Raw genomic sequence first — 27,928 nt, 5'->3', positions numbered from 1 at the left:
TTTTACATGTGGAACAATTATAGGATGTTCTAATAGAAACGTATGTTTTTAGCTCAGGGTTGAACTTTGGAGTTCTTGCTATGCTCTGAGATTGGTTGAGCTTGGAAGACATTTCATAAACCAACTAGGTAATATCAGTGCAAATGGGGGGGGGGGTGCCCTGCCAGTTTTCATAAGATGTACTTCCCTCCTAGTTGGGTTCTTGATTGGTGTATTGCCTTTTCCTGATTGTCTGGTGCTGATTCCTGCTGCTTATCTGCTGCTTATCTGAATGTGGGCTGCTGAATGAGATGTGTTCTAGTCTTTCTGTTTATCCTTCCTCGGCTTTTCATTGCCGTTTTGAATGGTGTATAAATGTGGTTTCTATAAGTAAACCAAACTTAGAACACCAAGAATTTCATACCGGTAATTATAGCATGTGGTCATAATTGGAACACTGTAGTGGCACATTACAAAGCATTAAACAATGGTTGCAGAATATCCATCATACCACTCTCTAAGTCAGCCATGTGCAACTTGTGGCCTGGATAGCTAGTAATGTAGATGGCTAGTAATGTGGTCCCACAAGGTAGTAAATATATTTTAAAAGTTCGTTATTTATTACATCAACTTGATTATGTATTTTATATGCAGCCCAAGACATTTCCTTTTCACAGACCATGCAAAAGATTGGTGTCCCATTCTCTTAAGTCATGGCTTGCATATATATAAATGCTATTGCTATTAACTCAAATGGCTGGATGCACATGACAACCTAAGTCTAAGCCATAATCCCGTTTCCCAATCCCCTGTTTCCCAAACCTCTGGCTCTCCTTCACACACATAAAATATAGAAAGCCAAAGCTGCCGCTTTATTTGAACAAATAAGTCTCTCTCTTAGCTACTCTACCTCCAGGGTAGAAAACATGAGCAAAGCCTACGACCGTCCTCCTGAAAAGCAATAAAAATTAGCAAGCAAGGGGGAAAGGTCTCTCTTTCACCAGCAGATACCCCCGGAGATTACCTTGGAGAAACTTTTGGGAGATTTTACAACACGTGCAAAAAGATGCTTTGAGCCTGAGAAACAGAAAAAATTAAGAGGAAGAGCCGTCGATTGATTCTGCCCTGATTCTCCCTGAGAAATAAAGAGGGAGGAAAGGACGGAAAAATAACAGCCAGGCTTCTCAGGAATCTATCAGTTCCTCTATAGCCTATATATTAATAAATGCAGTTCGGGTCAAATTTGCAGAGTCTGTTCCAGATCACACTCCCCTCTCAAGAAACAATGAAACCTTTCCCTTAACTCGCCCAAGCCAACCTCCCTTCTTTCCGCTATAGGGACGCCCAAAGGTCGCGCCTTTCCTACCGAGCTTCCGAAAGCAAAACGATGCCATCTTGACGGGCACCTCTCTCCCCTACTGCCTGCTGGGTAGCAAACTAACGGGGAGGAGGAACCTGAAACTACAACTCCCATGACGCCCTTCGCCTCCTTGGTAAACGAAGGCCGGTGAAAGACCGGGGGGCGGGTCTTCCCAGGCACGTCAGGTGAGAAATACACCGAAGCTTCGTTTTTCAGAATGTGAAAGTAGCCAATGAGGGAGAGCGTGTTGGCCGCTCCGATTGGCTAGTGGGTTGTTTTATTTGTTTCCGTTCCTTCGTGAGATTGGCACCCGGGGCTCTGGCTCCACCCCCGCCACAGTGGGCGGGGAGCAAGGAAGAGAGTCCCCAGCAGGAGACGCGTGTCCTCTGACGGCGGGAGTCAGCATGGCGGATCCCGGAGAAAAGGAAGAGGTAGAGCCGGCGCCCGAAGCGCTGTTGCTCATAGCCGGCGGCGATGGGGAAGGGGATGCAGAGGAGCTCGTGGAAGTGGTGGATCTCGAGCCGCCCGGACCGAGTAAGGGAAAAGAGAGCGACTGGGGAGGGACCCTGGGAACCAAGGGTTTGACACAAGGCACGAGACTTGGGACATGGGCTTTCCTCGTAAGAAATTTGGGGATTGAGGGAGAAAAACTGTCCCGGTTGTCAGGAAAACTAAGAGGATAAAAGTTTTGTTTTTATTTTCTTAGAGGGAAAGATAATGATGATATACAGTTGTCACTGTTTAAGGAGTGTCCAAACTTGGGAACTTTAAGACTTGTGGACTTCAACTCCCAGAATTCCCCAGCCAGCATGGCTGGCTGGGGAATTCTGAGAGTTGAAGTCCACAAGTCTTAAAAGTTCCCAAGTTTGGACACCCCTGGTTTAAATTGTATTCTTATAGAAATACTTCCTTTTACAAGGCATGCAGCAAAACAAGTAGTGTTTCAGAAGTGTCCAGATAGGTTGACTCAGCCTTCCAAGGTCGGTAAAATGAGGACCCAGATTGTTTGAGGGCAATATTCTGATTCCGTAAACCGCTTAGGGATGTAAAGGACAATGAAAGTGGTATATATATAAGTCTTAAGTGCTATTGCTATTAGTTTTCAAGAAACTTACAGTCTAACATTCTTTGTAATGGAGAAACAAGCAAGATCTTCTTGGAGGTAGTGTATTTTGGAAGTAGAGCAGTTTCCAAACTGCTTTTTTTTTCTGTTTGTGATGCAGCTTTTTGACTTGTGCTTTTTTAATGAAAAATAGTGAAGCAGTTTCGAGTTCGAGTTTCGAGTTTCATTTTATTTATATGCCGCCCTATTCCCAGCGGACTCAGGGCGGCGCACAAACTCAAGGAGAGGAAGGGAAAACACAAAAACTACAAAAGTACAGGGCATTTAAAAACAAACAACAGCCACACGATTCGAGAGGGGAAGGGAACTCATCGACCCCAGGCCTGCCGACACAGCCAGGTTTTAACGGCTTTTCGGAAGGCCTGGAGAGAGGTGAGGGTCTGAATCTCTGCGGGGAGTTCATTCCAAGGGGCCGGAGCCGCCACAGAGAAGGCCCTTCCCTGGGTAGTGGCCAGATGACATTGGCTGGTAGACAGAACCCGGAGGAGGCCTACTCTGTGTGATCTAATGGGTCTTTGGGAGGTAATTGGCAGCAGGCGTTCTCTCAAGTACCCAGGTCCAATACCATGAAGAAAGAGCCAATGGAACAGAGCTTGCCTTCGGAAGTTGTGGGAGCTTCATCACTTGAGACTTTGAAGAAGAGATTGGACAGCATCTGTCAGAAATGGTGTAGGGTTTCTTGGGGTGGTGTTGGTGTTGGACTAGATGTCCTACAAGGTCCCTTTCAAACTGTTAATCTATTATCTGTTAATCAGCCTGCTTTATTTTCCCTCTTTAGAAGGGTTCATGGAGAGATGAAACAGATTAGTGAGAGAACAGAGAGATTTTTTACTACATCTGTTTCACATATGACTCTAAGAAAGAAGAGTTGGCTGATGGGTAATTTTAAATTACCTTTTTCTCTCTCCCTGCAGATGATCTGGCTGATGAAATAGAAGATGTGGATTTAGAAGAAGACTCTGCTTGGGAGGAAGATGAGGGGGTGGAAGAAGGCATGGAGGCCCATGATGACAGTGAGGTCACATTCTCTAAGCATACAGGTGAGCTATTAAAGGGATAAAGGAAAGGCTTTTTCCCAAATTAAATGTTTCAAATTAATTGTCTTGTCATCAAGAAACTGAGGAGGATTCTGGTTATTATCTGCCAAGGCAGGAATTGAGCAAGAAGTTTGGGGTGAAAATCTCTCTCCATGAATCAGAAAAATGGATGCTTCTGTATGAATGTGTATATCAACATATTTTCCATTGGCAATATTTGTGACAGCCAAATGCATACACACAGACACATTCTGTGCTGTCTCTTCAGTCATTTATTTAGTGATCATGGTGTATACAGCATATACACCAATATTTGTTACGTATATGTGCAGTATCATGGTCACTGAGCAATAGTCTCCAACACAATTATCCTGGTTGGCGTGAATCACTTGTCTATCGCTGACTTGTGTCAGTACCTATTAATGGACCAATTGTTATTTATTATAATTACTTCCATCCACAGTTTAAGAGAAACCTCTCAGACCAGCTTACAAGAAATATAAACACTTTAAATAAAAGTACAATAAATACTTTGCAAAACTCAAGGAAAAACAGTCTTCTAGGATTTTTGTCACATAATAGTTGGCAGTTAACAGCAATATGCCTGAGAAAAGGGATCTATGGTGGTTTTCTCTCTGCTTTCCACCGGACTGTTGGCAATAAGGATCTTTAGGTTGTAAACCATAAGAGCTAAACTAAAATCAAATCATCCGATGGCTTGCATTAATGTGTGAATCAGGCCACTAGCTAGTTAGCTTGCTCTGGAGCTCCATCTTGGCCATTGAAGTCAGTGGTAAAATTAATTGTGCTGAATTCTAAGCTGAAAATAAATGTCTTAAATGACTAGCTATTCCTTAGCAACAAAACATGTGAAATTTCTTATAGAAAAGATTAGCACTTGAAGAACTATGTCAGATTTCTTTGTTGCTTTCCGTAAAGTGCTGTTGGATCTTTGAAACAAAAAAAGGGGGTGGAAGAGCTGGCTTCTATAATATTTTGCTAGGTTTCTATTTGGTGACAAAGACAAATCCAGTTCTAGCTTTAAACAGATAAGTTTAAGATAGTAATCCCTGAGAGAGGACAAGAGTCCTTTCCCAGTCTCTGGCTTTCATTGATTTGATTGTTCTGAATTCATTGACTACATCTGTTTATAAGGAGATTTCTTCTATTGCCATTGTTCTGTTGATTCTCCACAGCTTCAGTTTTCTGTGTCAGTCTTGACCCGAAAACCAACACGCTTGCTGTGACAGGTGGTGAAGATGACAAGGCCTTTGTATGGCGTGTCAGTGATGGCGAGCTCCTTTTTGAGTGTGCAGGTGAGGCGTGCCAAAATTAGTCATATCTGCAGAGTATTGACTGGCAACATTGCTTCCAGTAGGTCTCATATTATCACACTCGCAAAAACGACTGGTACAGTAAACATATTTCTTGATACCTCTCTTGATCTATTGAGTAAATGGCAAGACATCAAAACAGAAGCCATCTCCCATAGTTCTAAGATAGATTCATTAGTCCCCACCCTCATTTTTGCTTTTCACATTCGTGTCATTTACCACAGTAGACCATGTGGAAATGGTGAATTCCCACATTTTTCCCAGGTTTTGCATTCCCTAGATGTGTGGAGTTACTGTTTTCCCAGCTTTGTACAGGTAGTCCTGAACTTACAACAGTTCATTTAATGACCGTTCAAAGTTACAACAGCACTGAAAAAAGTAACATAACTGTTTTTCATACTTACAACCGTTGCAGCATCCCCATGGTCACATGATTAAAATTCAGGTGCTTAGCAAGTGATTCATATTTATGATGCTTGCAGTTCCCTGGGGTCATGTAATCAGCTTTTGTGACCTTATGACAAACAGAGATTCACTTCACCACCACATTACTAACAGAGCAAATGCAACTGCAGTTGTTCACTTAACAACTGTGGGAGGAAATGTAAAATAGGGCAAACTCACTTGTAAATTATCCAGATTATCTGGATCCCTTTCAGTCGGGTTTCAGGCCTGGTTACAGCACCGAAACTGCTTTGGTCATGCTGATCGATGATCTCTGGTGGCCCAGAGATAGAGGACATTCCTCTATCCTTGTGCTTCTTGACCTCTCAGCAGCCTTCGATACCATCGACCATGGTAGCCTTCTGCGACGGTTACGGGGGTGGGAGTGGAAGGCACCGTCTTACAGTGGTTCTCCTCCTACCTCTCGGACAGGTTGCAGTCGGTGTTGGTTGGGGGACAGAGATCAACCCCTAGACCCCTCAAATATGGGGTGCCGCAGGGTTCGGTCCTGTCCCCCCTCCTATTTAATGTCTACATGAAGCCGCTGGGTGAGATCATATGACGGCACGGGATCAAATATCATCAATATGTGGACGATACTCAGTTGTATCTGTCCGCCCCGTGCCAACTCAGCGAAGCAGTGGAAGTGATGTGCCAGTGCCTGGAGGCTGTCAGGGTCTGGATGGGAGCGAACAAGCTTGCACTCAATCCAGACAAGACCGAGTGGCTATTGATGCTGCCTCCCAAGGATAGTCCAGACATTCTACCTCTTAGCCTGGGGAGTGAAATTATACACCCCTCAGAGAGGGCCCGCAATTTGGGTGTCCTCCTGGACCCGCAGCTGACCTTAGAACACCATCTGTCAGCTGTGACCAGGGGGGCTTTTGCCCAGGTTCGCCTGGTGCACCAGTTGCAGCCCTACCTGGACCGGGAGGCACTTCAAATGGTCACTCATGCCCTCATCACCTCAAGACTGGATTACTGTAACGCGCTCTACATGGGGCTGCCTCTGAAGAGTGTTCGAAGACTACAGTTGGTCCAGAATGCAGCCGCGCGAGCGATATTGGGTCTACCTAGATACACCCATGTTACACCTATCCTCCGCGAGCTGCACTGGTTCCCCATTGGTCTCCGGACGCGCTTCAAGGTGCTAGTCGTTACTTTTAAAGCCCTACGTGGTTTAGGACCTGGCTACCTGAGAGACCGCCTCCTGCCATTTACCTCCCAACGACCAATAAGATCGCACAGGTTGGGCCTCCTTCGGGTACCGTCGACCGGACAATCCCGGCTGGGGGCATCGGGGGAGGGCCTTCTCTGTAGCTGCGCCGGCCCTATGGAACGAAGTAGAGATCCGGACCCTCACCACTCTCCCGGCCTTCCGTAAAGCCACCAAGACCTGGCTGTTCCGGCAGGCCTGGGGCTGTTGATTAATATCCAGCCCCTCTTGGACAGAATGGACGTTGTGTTAATTTTAATATTGTATTTCTTATTTTAAATTTTTAAAAAATGCTTTTATCTTGCCTGTGAGCTGCCCAGAGTCCCAATGGGAGTGGGCGGCATACAAATTTCATTAAACGTAACTAAACTAACTAAACTAAATGTTTCACTTAGCAACATAAATTTTGGGCTCAATTGTGGTTGTAACTCAAGGACTACTTGCATTCCCAAATGTGTGAGGTTACCGTTTCTATAATTTTCAGAAATCCTGCAAGCAGGTGTCTGAACCTCAAGATATGATGATTGTGTATATCTGAAGTGGATACTCTGTGAAAAAATAGATTATGTAATAGAATAGTGGCCCTATCACAATGGCCCTATCACATTTGTACACACACACATATGCACAGATACTATATAGTTTATTAGGCTAACGTAAGGAAGGTGATATCAAGAGTAACCTGTCCATATTAACAATATTTATATAATGCTTTAAGAAGTCTACTAAATTGATTCAAACATTTCATGAAACTATTTGAATGGCTCCATACAACTTGTAAACCAAAACTAATCATATCATGGCTTGGTGAAATTGTGTACTTGTTTGCTGCACTTGTGTGCTGCCTAAATCTCAACGATGCTGAGTGGATCACAGCAATCAAAGAAATTATAATAGAGCATAACAAAAAAGATGGCAAAGATGGGATGAAGTGAGAGTCTTCACAGCTCTTTTAAACAACAGCAGAATTGGTGGGGGGGTCATCCAGATCTTGAAGGAACCTCATTCCAGGGACTGCTACAGAGAAGGGTTCTAAGACACATCATTGTTTAATTGACGTAACCTGGTGTGTGGTATTTATTATTTTACTATGAACAATAGTTTTTTTCAACGCCATTATCCTGATCTTCCAAGTGTGTGTGATGAAGGAAGGCAATTGGTTTGAGTATTCATATGGATAACTATGGAGAAGAAACATATCTAAAATTCCCTGAGAAATTTTTGACACAGGTAAAACAAAATTTCAGTCAAATATTTCCTGGTCCAACTTTGGCTACAGTCTTATACTATTTAACACAGGAACAAATGCCATTCAGTAAAATAGGTTTCACTTTTTGACAACATAGAAAGAACATAAAGCTCATCTTCATTCAGCATTTGTTTCTCGTGGCCGACCAGATGTCTCTGCAATGATCACCAGCAGGAAACGTCTATTTCAGCCATTGTTCCCCTACTTTCCATTCAGTAGTAGTATTGAATATCAAAGACTGATGGCATCAGGGGTTGTGCCCGGTTCAGCCAAACTGGTAGTGGAATTCAGGCCTGGGTCACAGAACTGCCAACGACCCAGGCCTGCCATGCCCCTGAACTGGTTCCCTCACTGCCACTGGGCTGCCGCCATTTTGGTTTTTAATGACTGCGCATGCGCAGTTCACTATAAATTGTTCTGCGCATGCACGAAGAACAATTTACATTGAACAGCGCAAATGCGTGCTGAACAGCGTTGCACACGGGTTGCAAACCATAGTAAAACTGGCAGCAACCCACCCCTAGATGGCATGTGATAGACCTGTCCACATTGAATTTATCTAATCCCTCTTTAAAGTCATCCAAGATACTGCAATAGGTTTACACTTGTAGCCAACATAGAAATTATGGCATATTGATGGAATAAGGAGACACCAGCTGGACATTCTGGACTTATGGCACAAAAAATAGTAATGCTAAAGCTTAAATTAAGTCCTGATTCACCTCACTTTTGCAGCTGTTTGCTGTACAAATCTGTCTTCCACCGTTTGGTATCTCTAAGACCCGTCTGCTCCAACACATGATCATTTTCTTCCCACTATCTCTAGGTCACAAAGATTCTGTCACTTGTGTTGGTTTTAGTTATGACTCCACTTTCGTGGCCACGGGTGACATGGGTGGACTCATTAAAGTCTGGAGAGTCGATGCCAAAGAAGAGATTTGGTCATTTGAAGTGGGTGACCTGGAGGTGAGCCTGTGAGTGCCATGGCAAAAGCTTTGCCTGAAAAAGACAACTGACTTTCCCAATGTGAAGCAAACTTGATAAACTATGGAGGCGTTACCATAGTTAGGAGTGGGTAATTCGCGAGCCACGTGAGGAACTGCTAGTACCTTTTTTGTAACCCATATAGTTTTGTTAGAGTTATACTACCAATAAAGGAGAATATTTGTAGCTCGAGGTTGAATTGACAGGTCTTTGATGCTCTCTGAGTTTGGTTGTTTCTTGTAGATGTTGCATGAAATATCTGCAAGAAAACAACCAAGGTTAGAGTGCACCAAGGACCCCTCATTTGCTAGAGTGTGTATATTTTATCCTCTTTTTCACTCATGGGGGCTTTAAGGATCAAAGCTATTGTGAATCACCTAAAGACATCCAAAACATCCTTTAGAATCCCTGAAGCATTCCTTCCCCATGGAGAGGTACTTAACGGACAGAATAGATGCCTAAGCTTCTGCAATTCTTAAAATACCAATTCCACTCTTAAAACCTCTCCAAAGCTGAAAACAATTAAACGTCCCAAGAATTTGTCCCCTCTTACACTTGTGAGATGAGATCATCTCTGCTATGCTCTCTATAGCTCCCAGATGGAGTAGGAAGGGAAAGATGGTCCACCTGCCCTGATTAGCTCCCCTTGCACCAAGGAAAATGCTGGAGAACTTGATAGACCATAATGTACGGATGTGTTCAAAATCATATTCTTGGACTCAAGAAGTTGCTGTTATATGCGGTTTTCTCCTTGTTGAAGAAGATCACTTTCCTTGCATGATTTTCAGGCAATGTAAAAAGTGGCCTTTTCAGAATTGGATGAGATTAGTCATTCCAGGACAAAATTGTCACTACAAGTGAGGCAAGGAAGGAGGGATGAGCATGTTACCCCTGCATCGACCACCGCCACCATCCAGTGAAGCTCTCCATACAACTTAGAAACCAGACTTATTTCAAGCCTCTTTCTACTAAATTGTTCTTCATAATAAACTGTATCTTTCGGATGTTATTTAGTCTAAATGCATTAGAATAACCTTGTATGATTATGATCTTCCTGGGTGATCTTTAGGAAGCCTGTAGCTCTTTAAGATGCTATCTGAATCCCAGATATTAAACTTTTTAGAGATAGGTTTAGGTTTTAGCTGATGATTTCTCACATTGACAAGAGTTCACACTTGGCATTAAGCCATAGTGTATATATGCGTTGCTTTGACTTAGCACACATGAATCCAAGCATTAAATGTTTTATGGTTTAGCATGAAGTTTGACTCTAGCCAGTGTAAAGTATTCAAAGTTAAAATAAATCAGATCATAAGTGAAACAAGTGAAGAATGGGTTGACTGACTGTACAAACAGCCATATCCTTTCATTTCCCAATCTGTTGCTTGCTTTCTTCTTCCAGTGGACCGAATGGCATCCCCTGTCCCCTGTCCTTCTGGCTGGCACAGCTGATGGCAACTGCTGGATGTGGAAGATCCCTAGTGGAGAATGCAAAACCTTTCAAGGGCCAAATTGTCCGGCTACATGTGGCCGTGTCCTTCCTGATGGTGAGGAGTATTGTTTTTGCTGTTAGAATTGCTTCAGGAATGGAACTGCCCCATTGCTTGGCACTTCCAAACACATCCTCTATTTCCTTTCACAACGAGAAACGGCATTGTGTTGCTTGGAATTTTGGTATGGGATGGGAAGGTCCTTGGGCCTCTTTAAAACTAAATTTGCCTGAGTACCCTAGAAAATAACTAACACAAAAATGCTTCATGCAGGAAGAAGGGCCGTTGTCGGTTATGAAGACGGAACAGTGCGCATTTGGGACCTGAAGCAGGGCAACTCACTACATGTTCTGAAAGGTACTAAATATTATGTGGAAGGAAGCCTATTGAACCTCTGGCTCACTGGAACATAATACCTGTATCCTGGTCATCTCACCTCTGCATAAAAACCTGGGTGTTTTGCCCATTTCTGTTGCTTTAGATTTCCTGCAAAGTAGGGTCAGCCTCACACAAAAAAACACACCACCACGTCCTCTTTGGAAACAAGATACAGGTTCTCAAGGAAATACAGGATCCAAAGATACTGATAGGGCAGGTGACTAGTCATACATTTCATTTTGCAACCAGCTCAGGTTTCCATTTCTGTATAGTTCAGCAAGTTGGAGGTACCAGAAGAGCAACAAAACCTGGCTCTGATAGGATCAGTTGTTTAATTGTAGAAAAATTGTATTTGTATTTGTATTTAATAAATTTATAGGCCGCCCAATCCCGTAGGACTCCGGGCGGCTTAATTAAATAAATCAGCATTTCTTGTAACTTTGCATCATTAACATGGCATTGTGGTGTTTCTGTTCACAGAAATCGGGAGTTTGGGAATCAAGATGTTAGCCAATATAGCACATGAAAAAGGAAAAGGAACCTTTAACAGGGTCTTTCATTGGATGTGTCTTTTTTGTCTTTCCAGGTAATGAGGGGCACCAGGGCCCTTTAACATGTGTGGCCAGCCAGAAGGATGGCAGTCTAATCCTGACAGGTTCTGTTGACTGCCATGCCAAGCTGATAAATTCTGCAACTGGAAAAGTAAGTGCTTCCCTCCCCCTTCCTGTTACTTGTCCAGCTGTGCAAAGTATCTGTTTGGTTCATTTGGATAAGGTTGTTTAGTAGTGCTGACATTTATATTTTTGACCCAAGTTTACTTCAGAGTTTGAACTTTCTTCCCCGTTATTTATCCAATTGCCCTATGAACTCATTTGAAGAGAAGGAAAAAGCTGGTTCAGAGTTACCCAATAAACTTCTCTGGCGAGTAGGGATTTGAACCTGGGCTCCGCAGTTCTTGGGCCAGTTTGGTATAGTAGTGCCAGGCTAGAAACTGGGAGACCTGGCGTTCTAGTCTTGCTCTTAGCACAAAACCAACATGGCGCCTTTGTGCCAGTTGCCCTCTCTCTCTCAGCCAGTGGCAAACCACTCCTAAAACTAGTATAACTTGAAAGCACACACTTTCTCACTACTGGAAAATTACTTTGGCATCTGAGAAGATTATCCCATTTCAAACCTGGAGAAAAGTTTGCCGTGTAATCAGGCTCACCCATGATTGCCCCACATTTTGTCACTTCGAGTAATGTCTGAGCAGAAGTTAGCTTTCATTTCCTATATCTCCAGATCCAAATTTAAGATGTGGAATTGTAGATAGACATGAATTATTTTTTTTGCCATAAACTCTGATTATGAATGGAGTCCTGATTATAATGACCATTTTGTAAGCTAGAAAATCCATCCAGAAATTTGTTGATGCCCAGTAACAATCGGTGTGTACTTTTCCAGACTTATGTTTTGCGTTCTTGGCCAAGATTATAGCATTGTTGATTTTATTACATGCAGCATATCTCCAGCCTGTACTTGCGGCAAAGTATCTGTCATAATGTTCTGCTTCATGAATGCACAGAAAAGCTATTGTTGGCTGCCTCTTTCATGCAGGTGGTGTCTGTGTTCAAGGCAGAGAGCAAGCCTGCAGCTGAGGAGGAGGCAGAATCCAACTCAGTGGAATCCCTAGGTTTCTGCAATGTGTAAGTACTCAAGGGGAAAGGATATGAGTCTGGTTACAGATGGCTATTTATTTTTATTTTTATTTATTTTTTTGAGATGGACACAGTGAGTAAGAGTAAACAAATAGTCAGTTTGGCCCAGAAAGGCACATTGTTTCTCTGACTTGGCTGAGGTTCTAAGTCTCCTTCCCAGATCTTCATGATAGCGGATCTGGACACGGACCGCAAAGATGAAGGAGATACGTATTTTCTGGCATCTTATTTCTTTCTGATTCCAGAAAAAAATTACTCAATTCCTCTTTGGCTTTTAGAAACTCCTGCAAGTTGATCACATTCAGAGAAGGGAAGGAACAATTGCCATGAAATCCTCGTTGTATATTGGCTTGCATTTGGCAATAACTACATGCTTTAAAACCATTTCCGCTCTTAGGGCTAGTGCGTTGTTTTGAACCAGCTATCCACAAGCTAGCTGGCCAAGTCATCTCTAACCATCATCAATCAGACAGCAATTGAAGGAGGATCTTGGGGAAATGATCTGTATGGCCTGTAACCAGTTCTGCCCTGGTAGACATCTGCTGATGTTCCTCAAAGCCAACATCATATGATACATATCTAAGCTTCCACAAAGGGGGGGGGGGGGGAGGCTGATAATGATGTGAACCAACCTAGATAATATGCTTTTCTGATGATCATGAATGATTTCCCTCCCCACAAAATGTGCAAGCCATATAAATTCTTAGTGCCCACCTTATGTGGATGAGTCCTGCGCATGTGCGAACCACGAATGGCTGCTAGCCCGTCTCTGCTCCGACTAGGTGGATGGAAAAACACAGGAAACATCACCGAGCCTAGTCGGAACAGGTGCGAGAGGGAATCCGAAAGGTAGAGGGGGATTCGGGGGTTATGAATAACTGGCTGTCGGAGGGTTGCGGCTCTCCGAACGGCCCCCGGGCTGTACGACCGCCCCTGGTAGTCCTCCGACTCTCCAACGACAGAGGAAATGGCGGCACGCTGACGGCGCTTCTCCCTGGCGGTTTCCAACGCGCCCAGCGTCTTTGGACTTTGCTGCAGGGCTCTCAACCGGGAGAAGCCCCGAAATTGGATTTCTGGCGGGCAGTGGTGCTAGAGAGGGGGTGGCTGAAATCGGATGGCACTGAGGAGTCTGGGCGGCTGGTTGCGTTCGTTCTGCCCGCCGCCGCTGCCGCGGCGTTCCTCCCAAAGGCCCCCCCCCATCGCCTTACCAGCTGGCGACGATTTGGATACATCTCAGCCTTTTCCTGGCCTTTTCCAAGTTTTCGGTTTTGTTACCCATGACTGAGAGGAGCCTGAAGGAGCCCCTGGACTTTCTGCAAGCTTACCTTTTAAGGTCTGAATTGAACTGGGAGTTAAAGTGGGAACTGTCGTGTCAGAGAGAGGGTAGCTGCCTTGGATACCAACAGAGGGGACTGTTTAGCAGGCTTTGGCGCCTCTATTACGCCCCCCCCCCCAGGTACCTACCCCTCCTTTATATCATCCTAACGACTATGGAGATTACTCCCTTTATCCGGTCATCTTTACCATCTGACTCTCCCCTGGTGCTCTTTTGCTGGACACCTGGCATTCCCCTACTGAGGCACTCTATCATCTGGCCGCCTCTAACTGTGGACTTTGGACCTTTCGGCCTGTTGGTACAGCTGCTTTTGATTATTATTTTCCATCATTGTCTTGGGGGCTCTATCTGGAACACAACTGATAGAAAAAGTCACCTGTTTGCTCCCAACTATCTTGGACCTTTTTGGCCGTTAAGAGGAGGACCCAACTTACCCCCCCGAACACCCCGCCCGGGTTATAGCTGGACCTCAGCCATCTTGAACATTAAGACCTATCAAGCCTTGGCAGGCTTCGCACTTTAATTTTAATCTTTAGCGCAATTTTTTTTCTACTCTTTTTCTTCTCTTGTCTTCCTTCCTCCTTTGTTTGGGATATGTCTGGTAGATGCGTATGATTGTGTGAATGCGCCCACTTTTATTGCCCTATTTTTGCTGTATTCTGTGTTTTAACTATCATGTGGGGATTGGTTGAGTGAACGAATGAGTGTGTCTGATTCAGAGGGCCTGGCATGGAATGCGGGAGCTACAGGTGTGGTTGGGGGGACCACGGACACGGGAGTGGGTCGGAGCATTACGGTCGTAACGGGGAGGGGCAGATATGGCGGGGACTTTAGGGCTGGCCATTACCGGGGAAGGAGGGATCGCTACGTAATAGAGATCCCTCCTTCCGGCCCTATGAGTCCCACTCCAAGGCCAGATGGCGCGAGTAATAAGGACCCTGGTCTCCGGCTGCTGTCGCTAAACGCCAGGTCTGTTGTCCACAAAGCTCCCCTTGTCCGGGACTTAATTTTAGACGAGGGGGCAGACCTGGCGTGTATTACTGAAACCTGGCTGGGCCCGGAGGGAGGAGTCCCCCTCGTAGAGATGTGCCCAGAAGGATTTCAGGTGCTTCATCAGCCGAGAGCTCAGGGAAGGGGTGGGGGTGTGGCTATTGTTATTCGGGAGTCTTTAGTTCCTCGTAGGATCCCTGCTCCGGAGCTTGTCGGGTGTGAGTCCCTGCTGGTGAAGTTGGACCTCAAGGGTCAAGTGGGCCTGCTGTTAACGTACCTGCCTCCCAACTGCGTTGCAGCAGCCCTCCCCTCGCTCCTCGAGTCGGTAGCCGAGCTAGCAGTTGAGTTCCCCAGGCTTATGGTCCTGGGGGACTTCAATTTGTCTATGCTCGGTGAACACTCTGATGGGGCGCGGGAGTTCATGGCTTCCATGACAGCCATGGGCTTGACCCAGGTAATTCGGGGCCCAACCCACTCAGCGGGTCACACGCTCGACCTCGTATTTCTCTCGGAGCAGTGGACTTGTGATCTTGGTCTGAGGGGTAATGAGATCATACCCCTGTCGTGGTCAGACCACTGCCTACTGAGGCTTGACTTCCGGAGACCAAACCCCCACTGTAGGGAGGAGGAACCGACCAAGTGGTTCCGCCCCAGGCAACTTATGGACCCCTTGAGGTTCCAGACGGAGCTTGGGGTTATTCCTGATACTCTCGCCCACAATCCGGTAGAGACTCTGGTTGCTGCCTGGCACTCGGCAGCATCGGAGTCCCTCGACCGGATTGCGCCACTACGGCCACTCCGAGGTGGTGGATCCCGGAGGCCTCCTTGGTTCACCGAGGAGCTCCGGGAGAGGAAACGCCGAAGGAGACGCCTAGAGCACCTGTGGAGGTCCGATAGATCCGAATCGAACCGAGCACTTTTAACAACCTGCACCAAGGAATACATCAGGGCACTTAGGGCAACAAAAAGAACTTATATTGCCTCCTTGGTTGCGTCCGCCGAGTCCCGTCCAGCCGCCCTGTTTAGGATAACCCGTTCCCTCTTAAATAAGAGGGATACGTGGGACCCCTTGCAGGGTAGGGCTGAAGACTATGCCCAGTTCTTGGCGGACAAAGTTGCTCGGTTTCGGTCGGATCTGGACTCCACCTTTGCAGATCCAGCCGAGGCACGAGTGGACGACCTGGTAGACCATCGCTGGGTTGAGTTTCAGGATGTTACCCCCGGGGACGTGGACAAGGCCATGAGGGCTGTGAGTGCCTCCACCTGTGTACTGGACCCGTGTCCCTCCTGGCTGGTTGCTAACAGCAGTGAGGTGACACGGAGCTGGATCCAAGCGGTTATTACCGCCTCGCTTCGGGAGGGGCACTTCCCCGCCGCACTCAAAACAGCAGTGGTGAGACCCCTCCTGAAGAAACCATCTTTGGATCCAGCCGTACTTAACAACTACCGTCCAGTCTCCAACCTCCCCTTTATTGGGAAGGTTGTTGAGAAGGTGGTGGCCTACCAGCTTCAGCGGTCCTTGGAAGAAGCCGATTACCTGGACCCCTTCCAGTCCGGCTTCAGACCTGGTTACAGCACAGAAACCGCTTTGGTCGCATTGACCGATGATCTCTGGAGAGCCAGGGATGGAGGCCACGCCTCCATCTTGGTTCTTCTTGACCTCTCGGCAGCTTTCGATACCATCGACCATGGTATCCTTCTGCGACGACTGCGGGAGGTGGGGGTGGGAGGCACTGTTTTGCAGTGGTTCTCCTCCTACCTCTCGGACAGGTCGCAGTCGGTGTTGGTCGGGGGACAGAGATCGACCACGAGGCCCCTAACATATGGGGTGCCGCAGGGGTCGGTCCTGTCCCCCGTACTATTTAACATCTACATGAAACCGCTGGGCGAGATCATTCGAAGGCACGGGATAAGATACCATCAATATGCGGACGATACACAGCTGTATCTGTCCGCCCCGTGCCAACTCAATGAAGCGGTGGACGTGATGAACCAGGGTCTTGAGGCCGTTAGAGACTGGATGCGGGCTAACAAGCTTGTACTCAACCCGGAAAAGACCGAGTGGCTGTTGTGTTTCCCTCCCAATAATTTGGTTAGCGTTCCACCACTCAGGCTGGGGGGCCAAATTTTACACCCCTCAGACAGGGTTCGCAACTTGGGAGTCCTCCTGGACCCACAGCTGACCTTTGATCACCACCTGTCGGCTGTGACCAGGGGGGCATTTGCCCAGGTTTGCCTGGTGCGCCAGTTGCGGCCCTACCTGAATCGGGAGGCACTCACAACAGTCACTCGCGCCCTCGTGACCTCTAGGCTGGAATACTGCAACGTGCTCTACATGGGGCTGCCCTTGAAGAGCATCCGGCGACTTCAGCTAGTCCAGAATGCGGCCGCGAGAGTGATTGTGGGTGCACCTCGGTTCACCCACATAACACCTATCCTCCGCGAGCTGCGCTGGCTACCTGTTGATCTCCGTGTGCGCTTCAAGGTGCTTCTTACCACCTATAAAGCCCTTCATGGTAGTGGATCTGGGTACTTGGGAGACCGCCTCCTGCCGATTACCTCCTCGAGACCGATTAGATCTCATAGATTAGGCCTCCTCCGAGTGCCATCTGCCAGCCAGTGCCGGCTGGCTACTACGCAGAGGAGAGCCTTTTCAGTGGCAGCTCCGACCCTCTGGAACGATCTCCCCGTGGAGATTCGTACCCTCACCACCCTTCAGACCTTCCGCGCAGCCCTCAAAAACTGGCTATCCCGCCAGGCCTGGGGGTAAAGATTTGATCCGCCCCCACCCGAATGTTGAATGAATGTTGTTTACTTTTTAATTATGTGTTATGTTATATGTTACTGTTTGTATCCCCCTCCCTATAAGTTGTTAGCCGCCTTGAGTCCCCTCAGGGAAAAGGGCGGCCTATAAATAAACTTATTCCTATTCCTATTCCTATTCCTATCTCTTTAGCAAAGCAAGAGGGACTAATGCTCTGATGATTTATTTAATTACTGTATATTATAGGTAGTCCTCGACTTACAACCATTTGTTCAACAACCATTCAAAGTTACAACAGCACTGAAAACAGTGGCCTATGACCGGTCCTCACAATTATGACCATCATTAGCATCCCCACAGTCACACAATCAAAATTTGGGCCGTTGGCAACCAGCATATATTTACGATGGTTGCAGCATCCTGCAGTCACCTGTGATCACCATTTGCAACTTTTCCAGCTGGCTTCTGAGAAGCAAAATCAATGGGGAAAGTCGAATTCACTTAACAAACATGAGATTCACTTAACAACTGCAATGATACAGTTAATCATGGCAAAAACAATCACGTTTGTCACAAACAAACCAACATGCAGTTAATCATGGCAAAAGGAAGGTCATTTAACAATCCTCTTGCTTAGCAATGGAAATTCTGGTCTCAGTTGCAGTCGGACGTAAGTCAGGGACTACTTATATCTTTCCTACAATACTGTACAAGTTCCAGTAAAAATCCTTCTCTACTGCTTTCCTGTTGCAGGATGCCACTGGCAGCAATTGGCTATTTGGATGGGACCTTGGCTATTTATGACCTTGCCACGCAGACTCTGAGACATAAGTGCCAGCATGAGGTAATGGAGCATATCGTGATCACCAGGGGGCACACTAGAAAGGAACATATTACTCAGAGGCATTCTGGCACAGAAGCACACTAGCATTTAGAGGCTGCTTCTCACAATTTTCTGGGTGCTATTTGAGAGTCATGATCAGGAGGAAGGAACTAGATAAGCCTTCCTTCCTTTTTTGATAGAGAGAAAAAATAATAGGTGTCTGAAAAAATGCTGTGGTTTAGGAAGAAAGCTTTGTGTAAGTTGCTACAGTTCAAGGCATGTCAGCTTTACCGATTGGCCTGTCTGCCTCTACTTCTGCCTCTGTCATTTCCCCATTTGTATCATGATTTGGTGCTTTTTGCCTTTCAGAAGAGTAAATGTGGCAAACATTTTGGAATGGCCAGACTTGTAGTTAAGCCCTTGCCTGGTGCCATTGAGTAGAATGAACTCTGTGAAGACAAAGGAGCAGGCTGGCAGGGAAGGAATAGCAAGGTGCATCCCTCTATTCTGGGCCACCTGAAGACCAAATGGCCGAAGCAACTCAGAGGTTGGCATTCATCCTAGGCATAGTGTACACAGGCAAAAGATACGGGTTTCACTCTTGTTTGCCTCTCCCAGCCAGTTCAGTAGAGATATTTGCAAGCTGTTAACTTTAATGGTCAGAGTGTCATATGTCTGTTTCTATTTGATTCATGTCCTGTTGTTGTTTTTTAATTAGCATCGCTTTCCCATGCCAGCCTTGATTTTGGCATGCCCTGGGTTTATAGGCCAGACATTTTGCTTATTAGGCAATTATACACATATATGCATACACATACTCTCACCATGGCTAGGGAAAGAAACTTCATTCATTTATTCCTTCATTCATGTCTACTTATTTCCATAATAATTGCTTGTGCAATTTCATTGTGCAATTAAATTTCAAAGAAAGCAATGTATATCAAGGGAAAGAAACACAGCTATTTGGAAAATAAATAGAAATCAACCACCATCCTAGCCCAAAGGAGTCAGGCCCTGTGTCATGAAGACCTTAATAGGTAATAATCAACAACTTGAACTCACCCAGAAGGCAATTTATAACTAGTGCAGGATACATGAGCATTATAAGGCCTGTCAATCACTGTCCACACCTCTGCTCCTGGACCAGCTGTAGCTTCAAATTGATCTTCAAGAGCAGTCCTGGGTAGGAGTGTGCATTACAGTAGTCCAATCCGGAGCAAGGCTGATTGCCTGAGAGGCCTCCTGGTCAGGATGGGCGCAACTAGTGTATCCCATATGCCTGGGCAAAAGGCCTCTTGGGCACAGCTGTCACCTGCTCCTTGAGGTGCACTAGTTTCTCATTGGGAATTGCAACCCTTTGAAAGACTAGAGACGGGAATGTTCTGGGATCAGACAAACAAAGACACTCAATCCTGTCAGAATTGAACTTAATCCAGGCCCACATGGCTTCTAGTACTGGGTCAGGATTTCAATAGCATCGGCTGGTTGGTTACACATGAGGTATAAAGTTGTCTTCAGACTGACTCCAGTCAGATGACCACATCCACCCAAAGCAAGTCCTGTAAGATATTGTGGGCTGGAAGCCACAGAGAGATCAAGGAGTACTAGGATGAACACACACTGCCACTGTCCCTCCTCCATTACAGGCAGGGGTGGCCTTCAAAAATTTCAGCAACAGATTCTCTCCCTGGTTGCTGGGTGGGCGTGGCCAGGGTGGGCATGGTCAAGTTGGCCTCCTGCACCACAGTGGGGTGGGGGGAAGGGGATTTCACCTTCCCCAGGCTCTGGAGGCTTTCCTCAAGCTTCTGGGAGGGCAAACACTACTCCCCCCCAAGCTCCGAAGGCGTTTCTGGCGTTCCAGAACTTCCATGAGGTCCATTTTTCCCCCACCCTGAGCCTCCGCAGGGGCCCTGCACTTACCTCGCATCCAAAACGGGCCGCGTGGAGATTCCTGGGAGGGGAGGGGCCAGCCAGAGGTAGGATTTGGGTTTCCAGCCATAACGTTAGCTAAGGAGCTCTCCCGAACCCAGGCGAACCTGTAGCAGCCCACGCCTGATTACAGGTCATCACCAGGCAGGGCTAGTGCTGTCTCCATACTGTCCTGACACTCAGTTGAAGGAAAGGTAGTCATCTGCTTTCTCCAGGGCCTTCTGGAGCTGAAGCCCAACCATTCTCTCCACCACCTTCCCTAGAAAGGGAAGGTTGGAGACTAGCTGGAAATTTGATGTGATGGCCTCTTGAGGAGTGGGCAATCAAAAGAAAGTATGATGAATTTTCCTGGATTCATACCAAGAGGATGGGAATGCTCCTCTAATGCCTTTTCCACCTCCGTTTACAGTCGGGTATTGTGCAGCTCCTTTGGGAAGAAAGTTCACCTGTGGTCTACACTTGCAGTCTGGACGGGGCTGTGAGGCTTTGGGATGCACGCTCGGGAAAACTCATTAGCGAATACAGGGGCCACTCGGCTGAAATTTTAGACTTCGCTTTGAACAAGTAAGTACTTCAAGAGCAATTTTTAGATTGGAGGATGCTGGTGGAAGGTGCCATGGGGGATAAAATGGAAAAAGGGATGTAGAAAGCTGTTACCTCAAGGTTTAGGTTAAGTAATATTACTCCAGTAGATGGGCACTGGAATCTCACAACAGGCTATGGTTTCAGCAGGGAAATGGGCTCAGACTGAAATGTGTAGCAGGTTGAGATATTTAGGAATTGGATTGAATGGGAAGAAGACATGCTGTTTCTGGAGTGATTCTTTTTGTTAAGGTAATGACGATTTAATAGCTGACCAGCTATTAATGCTGTAAGGCTGTAAACCGAGATGATGCAATGAGAATGAGGTAACGTGTATGTTTGTGTGTGTGTGTGACACTTTTCATAGTAAAATAGTTTTCTTCTTTCCAATTCCCTTGGTGGCTCTCATCGTTTATTTTCATGTTAGAATTGTATCCCATATTTTCCTAAGTGGCCATGGCAGTATATATAGTACATTGTTCCATCCTCCCATTTTCTCGCCACAATAACAACCTTATTACATGCTCAGCTGAGAGAGAATGATGGGCCCAAAGTCACCCAATAAATATCTGTGACTGAAGATGCACTAGACTCCAAGTCTCTCTAATGCCAGCCCAACACCTCTCAGTAACGGCAAGAACAAGAAAATAAAATGGACGATTTGTCAGAATCATTGGCTTAGCACAGGGCCTCCCGAGCTCTATGACTTTTTGACTTTCAGCTTGTCATTTCTACTATGTGATTCTTTTTTTTTTTTACCCACACTGGTGTTGTGAAGATTAATTACATATCTACTTGGGAGTAAGTCCTGCTGAATTCCATTGGATGGATAAGCATAAATGACTGTGATTATTGGTCAATATTTTAAAGGACTTTTCTCTATTAATGGTTTTGATAAATCTTAGTTGAAAATTTTTTCCTGTTTTTTTTCTGGGGCTGATGCTGCATTCCTGCATCTAAGTATTGATTTTTAAGGCATACTCATTCAAAGCCTTTTGCCGCATCTTTTAGCCAAAGAGTCCCCTGGCTTAGAAATATTGTCATTAAAATACTGCTTGCCTTTAGATTTACAATTAAAAAGACAGGATGTGCAAGGAAAGGGAAATTGGATGAAAGTGGAGAAAAATAAGCTGATTATTAAAAACCAGCATTGTTTACATTATCCAGTGGGATGAAAATACTTTGTATAATTTGATAAAGAGTTGCTGATAGTTGTTAATTGAGGAATTCCCTAAACTAGCTGGAGTCTCAGCAGAAATAATAGGAGCCTATTTCTCTTGCCTCCCTCTTAGTATATCTTAATGTTTATTTCCAGTATCATCATATTTTTTTCTTTTTCCTTTTGTTCTTTGTTTGGTTTAAACATACATATTAAGACATACAGTATATATGTGAGTGTATGTGTATTTATAGGACGCAGTGGCTCAGTGGCTAAGACACTGAGCTTGTTGATCAGAAAGGTCAGCAGTTTAGCGGTTCGAATCCCTAGCACCGCGTAACGGAGTGAGCTCCTGTTACTTGTCCCAGCTTCTGCCAACCTAGCAGTTTGAAAGCACTGCAAGTAGAAAAATAGGGACCACCTTTGGTAGGAAGGTAACAGCTTTCAGTGCACCTTCAGCATTTAGTCATGCTGACCACATGATGAGGGAGACTTCTTCAGACAGCGCTGGCTCTTCGGCTTTGAAATGGAGATGAACACTTCCCCCTAGAGTCAGGAACAACTAGAGCATATGTGTGAGGGGAACCTTTACCCTTATACGTATTTTAATAATTTCTCTCTCTCTCTCTCTCTCTTTTTTTTTTTGCAGAGATGCTTCGCTTGTGGTTACTACTTCTGGTGATCACCAGGCCAAAGTGTTTTGTGTGCAGCAACCTGACCGCTAGCATTTAGGTGACTGGGCACTGCAAGAAAGCGTGCCATGGGACTGATGGCAGATATACCCATGGGACTGTGAGCAGGATGAATGGAGTTAGCCTAATAACTTCCTGCAGGGATGCAACGAAGCATTTTATGATCATCCTTATTTTGAAAAGAAAGCTTTGTCACCTTATCCCCAATTGATTGCTGGAGTTTTCTACAATTATTTACATCCCTGGTGCTTCATACACAAAGCGATGAGAAAACACAAGTGGGTGGGGCCTGGATCAAGATCTGGGCAGCGGTAGGCATTGAAGTGAGGTATCTCAGAAGAACCTCCGTACTTCTCCCAGGTTCAAAGAGGCCTCCTTGCACATAATTTTTGAAGATATGTTCATGGAGGTCAAAGATATCACCTATGTTCCTCCCGTTAAGATGGGGACAAATGGACTGTTACGTAGCCTGTGAAGTGACAGTAAGGCTCATCCTTCCCTTGGTCATTTTGAGCTTGTGCTTCCCCTTCAAACAAATCATGTGGATTTGTTCAAAGCCAATCAAACGATGTTCCTGAGATGATGCACAGGCTTTGGAACTCTGGTGGAGACTGAGCACATCGTCCTGGACTTCAATGCGTGGACCTCTCAGTGACAATAACAAGACAGCTCGTTTTTACGTCACTAGACGTTACGACAAAATAAAAAAAGGCTGTCATTTGGAGGGCTTGTTTGAATTTGTGGCTTGCTAGACTATTATTGCTAGATATCTAGTCTGTTTGGTAACCAAAGACCAGCCTATTGTCCTGGAACGGGCAAGAGGGAAAAACATAATAGCGTTGCATTGAAATATGATAGTAAGGAGTGGAACCATGTAGCCATTCATTTTGTGTGAAAATCTTTCAGGAAGGCTGGGTACAATGGATACCTGAACAATGGAAGGGGATGTCACACAAATACTCCCCACTTCTCAGAGAGCTGCTCGTTGCTAGGTAATGTAAACTCAAATTAGCCAAGTACTGTGTTTTCCTTGGTGTTCAGATAAATTTAATTCCAGACCGAAACAGAAGGTAAAAAGGCTAAGAATATAAAAGCAATTCTACAATGTGCTTTGGGTGGGAGATGTTGGTGTGTAAGAAATCACTACAAGATATAATTGATATTTAAGAGCCTACTTGGCTAGAAAACCAAAAGCTAAGAGTGAAACATCTTACCTGTGGGTGATCAGGGTTTGCTACCAAGCTGTCCTTTATCTATCCCTGCAATCTATGTCATTGAGTGCAGTAGGCCTGGACTGCATTTCTGCCATGGACCTTCTGGCATTGCACCAGCCATCTTTAGCAGCTTATTTCAACTTGCTGCTAGCAGCCGGGGGTCCTCCTAAACATCTTGTGCCATCTCGAGTGGTTTTCCTTCCTAAAACTGAGAACCCAACAGCTCCGGGGACTACACTGATCTCTTGGAGGGCATACTGAATGAATTGACCCAGGCACCGCTTAAGCCTTATCAACGGCTTAGGCTATTGAGATAGCATCCATACTATTGTGGGCTTTGCATAAAACCTTTGCAAAGCGTCTCTGTGACACGCTGCAGCTCTCCCCATTCCAACATGCTTTCCTTCAGCGGGATGGCTGTCTCGAGGCAACAACCCTTCTCCATACCATCTTACGGAGGGTCCATACCAATCAAGTGCCTTGTGCGATGTTGTTTCTCGACGTTGCCAAGGCATTTGATAGGGTTTCACATCATTCCCTTTTTAGGGTTGCCACTGGGGCAGACCCTCCTCCTCCGCTGCTTTCTTATCTGGGTAGCCTTTATCAGTTTTCCACCATTCAACACACAGATACAGTTATTCAGTGCGGGAGGGGTTTATGGCAAGGAGATCCCCTTTCGCCTCTTATTTATTCTGGTCATTGATGACATCTTACGGCTTCCCTGCCCACAATTGGGTTTAACCTTGGTGGCCAGAAGATTGACTTTCTGGCTTATGCAGATGACCTAGTACTCCTGGCAGAACGACCAGCAAAGTTACAGGAAAAACTTGATTGTGTGGCAAATGCCCTCCATGCAACTGGATTGTCCTTTGACCTTACGATCGCCAAAAGTGGGAAACGTAAGTATATGGCCCTATTACCAACTTCCTATACTTACACAGGTGCTTCTATTAGCCCGTTAGGGCCAGACAACTCAGTGTAGTATCTGGGCCTCCAGTTTAACTGGAAAGGCCGGGTTGTCCCAAAGCACACTGATCTCTTGGAGGGCATACTGAATGAATTGACCCAGGCACCGCTTAAGCCTTATCAACGGCTTAGGCTATTGAGATCTTATTTGGTGCCAAAGTTCACACGCGAGTTGGTCCTTGATCACGCACACCGTAATACACTTACGAGGCTGGACAGACTGATGAGATCTGCGGTGCGGGTCTGGCTCCGTCTGCCAAGTGATATTCCATTGGGATTCTTCCACTCCCTAATTAAAAATGGGGGGTTGGAAGTGCCCTGCTTCTCTACCTCGATACTACTCCTTCAGAAGGCACGATTCGAGAAAGTGGCATCAGGAGCTACCCTGGTGCCTACTGCCATTTTACAACAGGAGGCGTTCCAGTCACTGATGACTCGGATAAATTGACCGTGCATGATGGCCTCTGCGTCGTTCCCACCAAGGTGGAGGTCCAATTAGAGTAGAAAGATATCCTCACACAATCCATCAATGGCAGAGACTTATGTATCACTGATGTTGATAGAGCTAGCCACGAGTGGCTGTTGCACCCCTCTCGGGTGTTCTCCGATTGTTTATACGGAGCATCCAATTGAGGGGCGGCATACTCAACACCAAATCTAGGAGTGTGCGTGGTTCCAGTCACCAGGTGGTAGACAAGAGTTGTTGAGGTGCCTGCTGATCCCCAGAAACTCTGAATCATATTCTACAGGTTTGTGAGATCACCCACAATGCGTGGTGCGCCCATCACAATCAAGTTCTCTGTCACCTTGCGTACCTATTACAAGGGAATGGAGATCGTTGTTGGGTGGAGCCCATTATACCATCTGGGCCATATTTTATTAAGCCAGACTTGGTGGTGGAGCATACAAAGGAACTATGGGTCCTGGACGTGGCCATTATCTCAGAATATAGGCTGCGAGAATCCTGGGACCTTAAAATTGCGAAATATGGCCGGGAAGATCAGGACAGAGATATCCTGAACTGGACAGCTGCTACAGTTCTACTGACCCAACTGCCAGTTATCATTTCACATAGAGGACTATGTTTTGAGCCATCTAGTGGAGGCCTGCGGACACTGGGCTTGAGCAGCAGGGACGTTATGGACCTTTCGCTTTTGACGGTTCACAGCTCGCTCCAGTGCTACGATTTATACCATTGCAGAACTAAGCTGGGCTGAACCACGGACTGGAAGACCATCATACTGGAGTCTTCAATGGACAATGACTTGCCAAAAGCAGAGATCACTCCAGCTGGACTGTTGAATAATGATGAAAGTCACCTTGGGGGATATGGTATGGTGGTGGGTTTTTCCTTTCCTGTACAGACCCTTCCAAAAAATAAATGTAAATTAATTAGAGGTAGTCTGGTAAAGATTGCTGTTGTTCAATGTCTTTGCTTTTCAAATGACTTTAGGCAACCCAAATACACTACCTGTTGGGTTTGCAGATGTGGTCCAGTACAGGACATTGCTCAGATTACTTTATTCCAGTCTCACCAGGGAGCCCTTGCAGTATTAGCCTTTTGGAAGGTAGGGTTTAGAAGGGAGTTTTATTTATATAAATATAAAGAAAAACATGATGGGATGCAGTGGCGCGGTGGCTAAGACGCTGAGCTTGTCGATCAGAAAGGTCGGCAGTTCAAATCCCCAGTGCCATGTAATGGAGTGTGCTCCCATTACTTGTGCCAGCTTCTGCCAACCTAGCAGTTCGAAAGCAGGTAAAAAATGCAAGTAGAAAAATAGGGACCACCTTTGGTGAGAAGGTAACAGCATTCTGTGTGACTTAGGCATTTAGTCATGCTAGCCACATGACCACGGAAACATCTTCGGACAGTGCTGGCTTTTCGGCTTTGAAATGGAGATGAGCACGGCCCCCTAGAGTTGGGAATGACTAGCACATATGTGCGAGGGGAACCTTTACCTTTACTAAAGGAAAACACAATAGTTGCCTAGTTTTGAGTTCACATTACCTAACAATTAGCAGCTGTCTGAAAAGTGGAGAGCATTCTTGGTAGTTCCTGGATGTCTGTTTTTGTCAGGTGGAGCCCAATATTTCTGATTCTGGCTTTCCCTGCAATCCAGTAGATTGTACTTAAGAGGATTTTTGGTCTCATAAACATCTTTCGGTTTCTACTTTCAGCTTTCACCTACTATTCTAAAACTTTTATCATTGACTGAAAAACAGGAATATGTATATCCCAAGACAATGTACCAATCAATATCACAATTGGGTTAGCCAGAATTTCTCAGTAGAGTTCATCTTTGAAGTACTTATCCTTTCTAAATTTGGCCACCTAAACTCTTGTGAAATCAACAAAATGCAGTTTCCCCTAACACTGATCAGCAGATTAATTGCGATTGTTTACATAATCTGATAGTTTAAAATCCTTAATGAGACTGTCCTATGAGATTTCCTAATCTTTTGACATCATTTTCCTTTTCATGAATAAGATTCAGTTCATAGTATGAAGAATAGGTTCAATATTCTTAATTCCATGCTGGTTAATGACTGCAATAAAACTATTTGAATTTCAGTATTGTTAATTATTATAAATAGCATTGTTCCATATACAGTATGCTTTATACCTTCAGATCTATAGGAAGGGTAGATGATTTTGTCCCTTTAGACTTTTTCACTGGCAGCTCCTATAATTCTTTGCCATTTCTATGACGGATATAGCTGATGAATTCATTAGTGTGAATAAAGAATTCCCCTAATAACTTCTGCTAAATTGGACCCAACAAATTAAATTAACTGGTGGGAAATAACACCTTGACAACTACTATATGATCTGAAAGCATGATGCTAGAATTACCCCTTTTCCCTTTTGAAAATAGAATATGTCTCAGTAGGGACCCAAAGAGTTTTAAGTCTTTCCAAATTAATTAAGTCTATGAACAGAGTTGGATTAATATAACAGGACCTAATGGGATGCGGTGGCTCAGTGGCTAAGATGCTGAGCTTGTCGATCAGAAAGGTTGGCAGTTCAGCAGTTTGAATCCCTAGTGCCGTGTAACAGTGAGTTCCCATTACTTGTCTCAGCTTCTGCCTAGCAGTTTGAAAGCATGTAAAAATGCAAGGAGAAAAATAGGAACCATCTTTGGTGGGAAGGTAACAGCGTTCCGTGTGCCTTCAGCATTTAA

General features: G+C 45.4%; 1 protein-coding gene across 1 annotated transcript; it reads left to right on the top strand.

Annotated features, from left to right (window-relative positions):
- The first annotated feature begins 1,679 nt into the window (after positions 1 to 1,679).
- AAMP (angio associated migratory cell protein) lies at positions 1,680 to 23,290 on the top strand. The gene is made up of 11 exons (XM_032224067.1): positions 1,680 to 1,873; positions 3,377 to 3,502; positions 4,696 to 4,815; positions 8,569 to 8,708; positions 10,129 to 10,273; positions 10,490 to 10,573; positions 11,181 to 11,296; positions 12,191 to 12,279; positions 18,135 to 18,225; positions 20,543 to 20,697; positions 22,524 to 23,290. The coding sequence occupies exons 1-11, from the start codon at positions 1,744 to 1,746 to the stop codon at positions 22,597 to 22,599; spliced, it is 1,272 nt and encodes a 423-aa protein (XP_032079958.1). The 5' UTR covers positions 1,680 to 1,743; the 3' UTR covers positions 22,600 to 23,290.
- The last annotated feature ends 4,638 nt before the right edge of the window (positions 23,291 to 27,928 follow it).

The sequence above is a fragment of the Thamnophis elegans genome, chromosome 1 (assembly GCF_009769535.1).
Source record: "Thamnophis elegans isolate rThaEle1 chromosome 1, rThaEle1.pri, whole genome shotgun sequence".
Lineage (NCBI taxonomy): Eukaryota > Metazoa > Chordata > Lepidosauria > Squamata > Colubridae > Thamnophis > Thamnophis elegans.
This window is presented reverse-complemented; position numbering and strand designations above follow the sequence as displayed.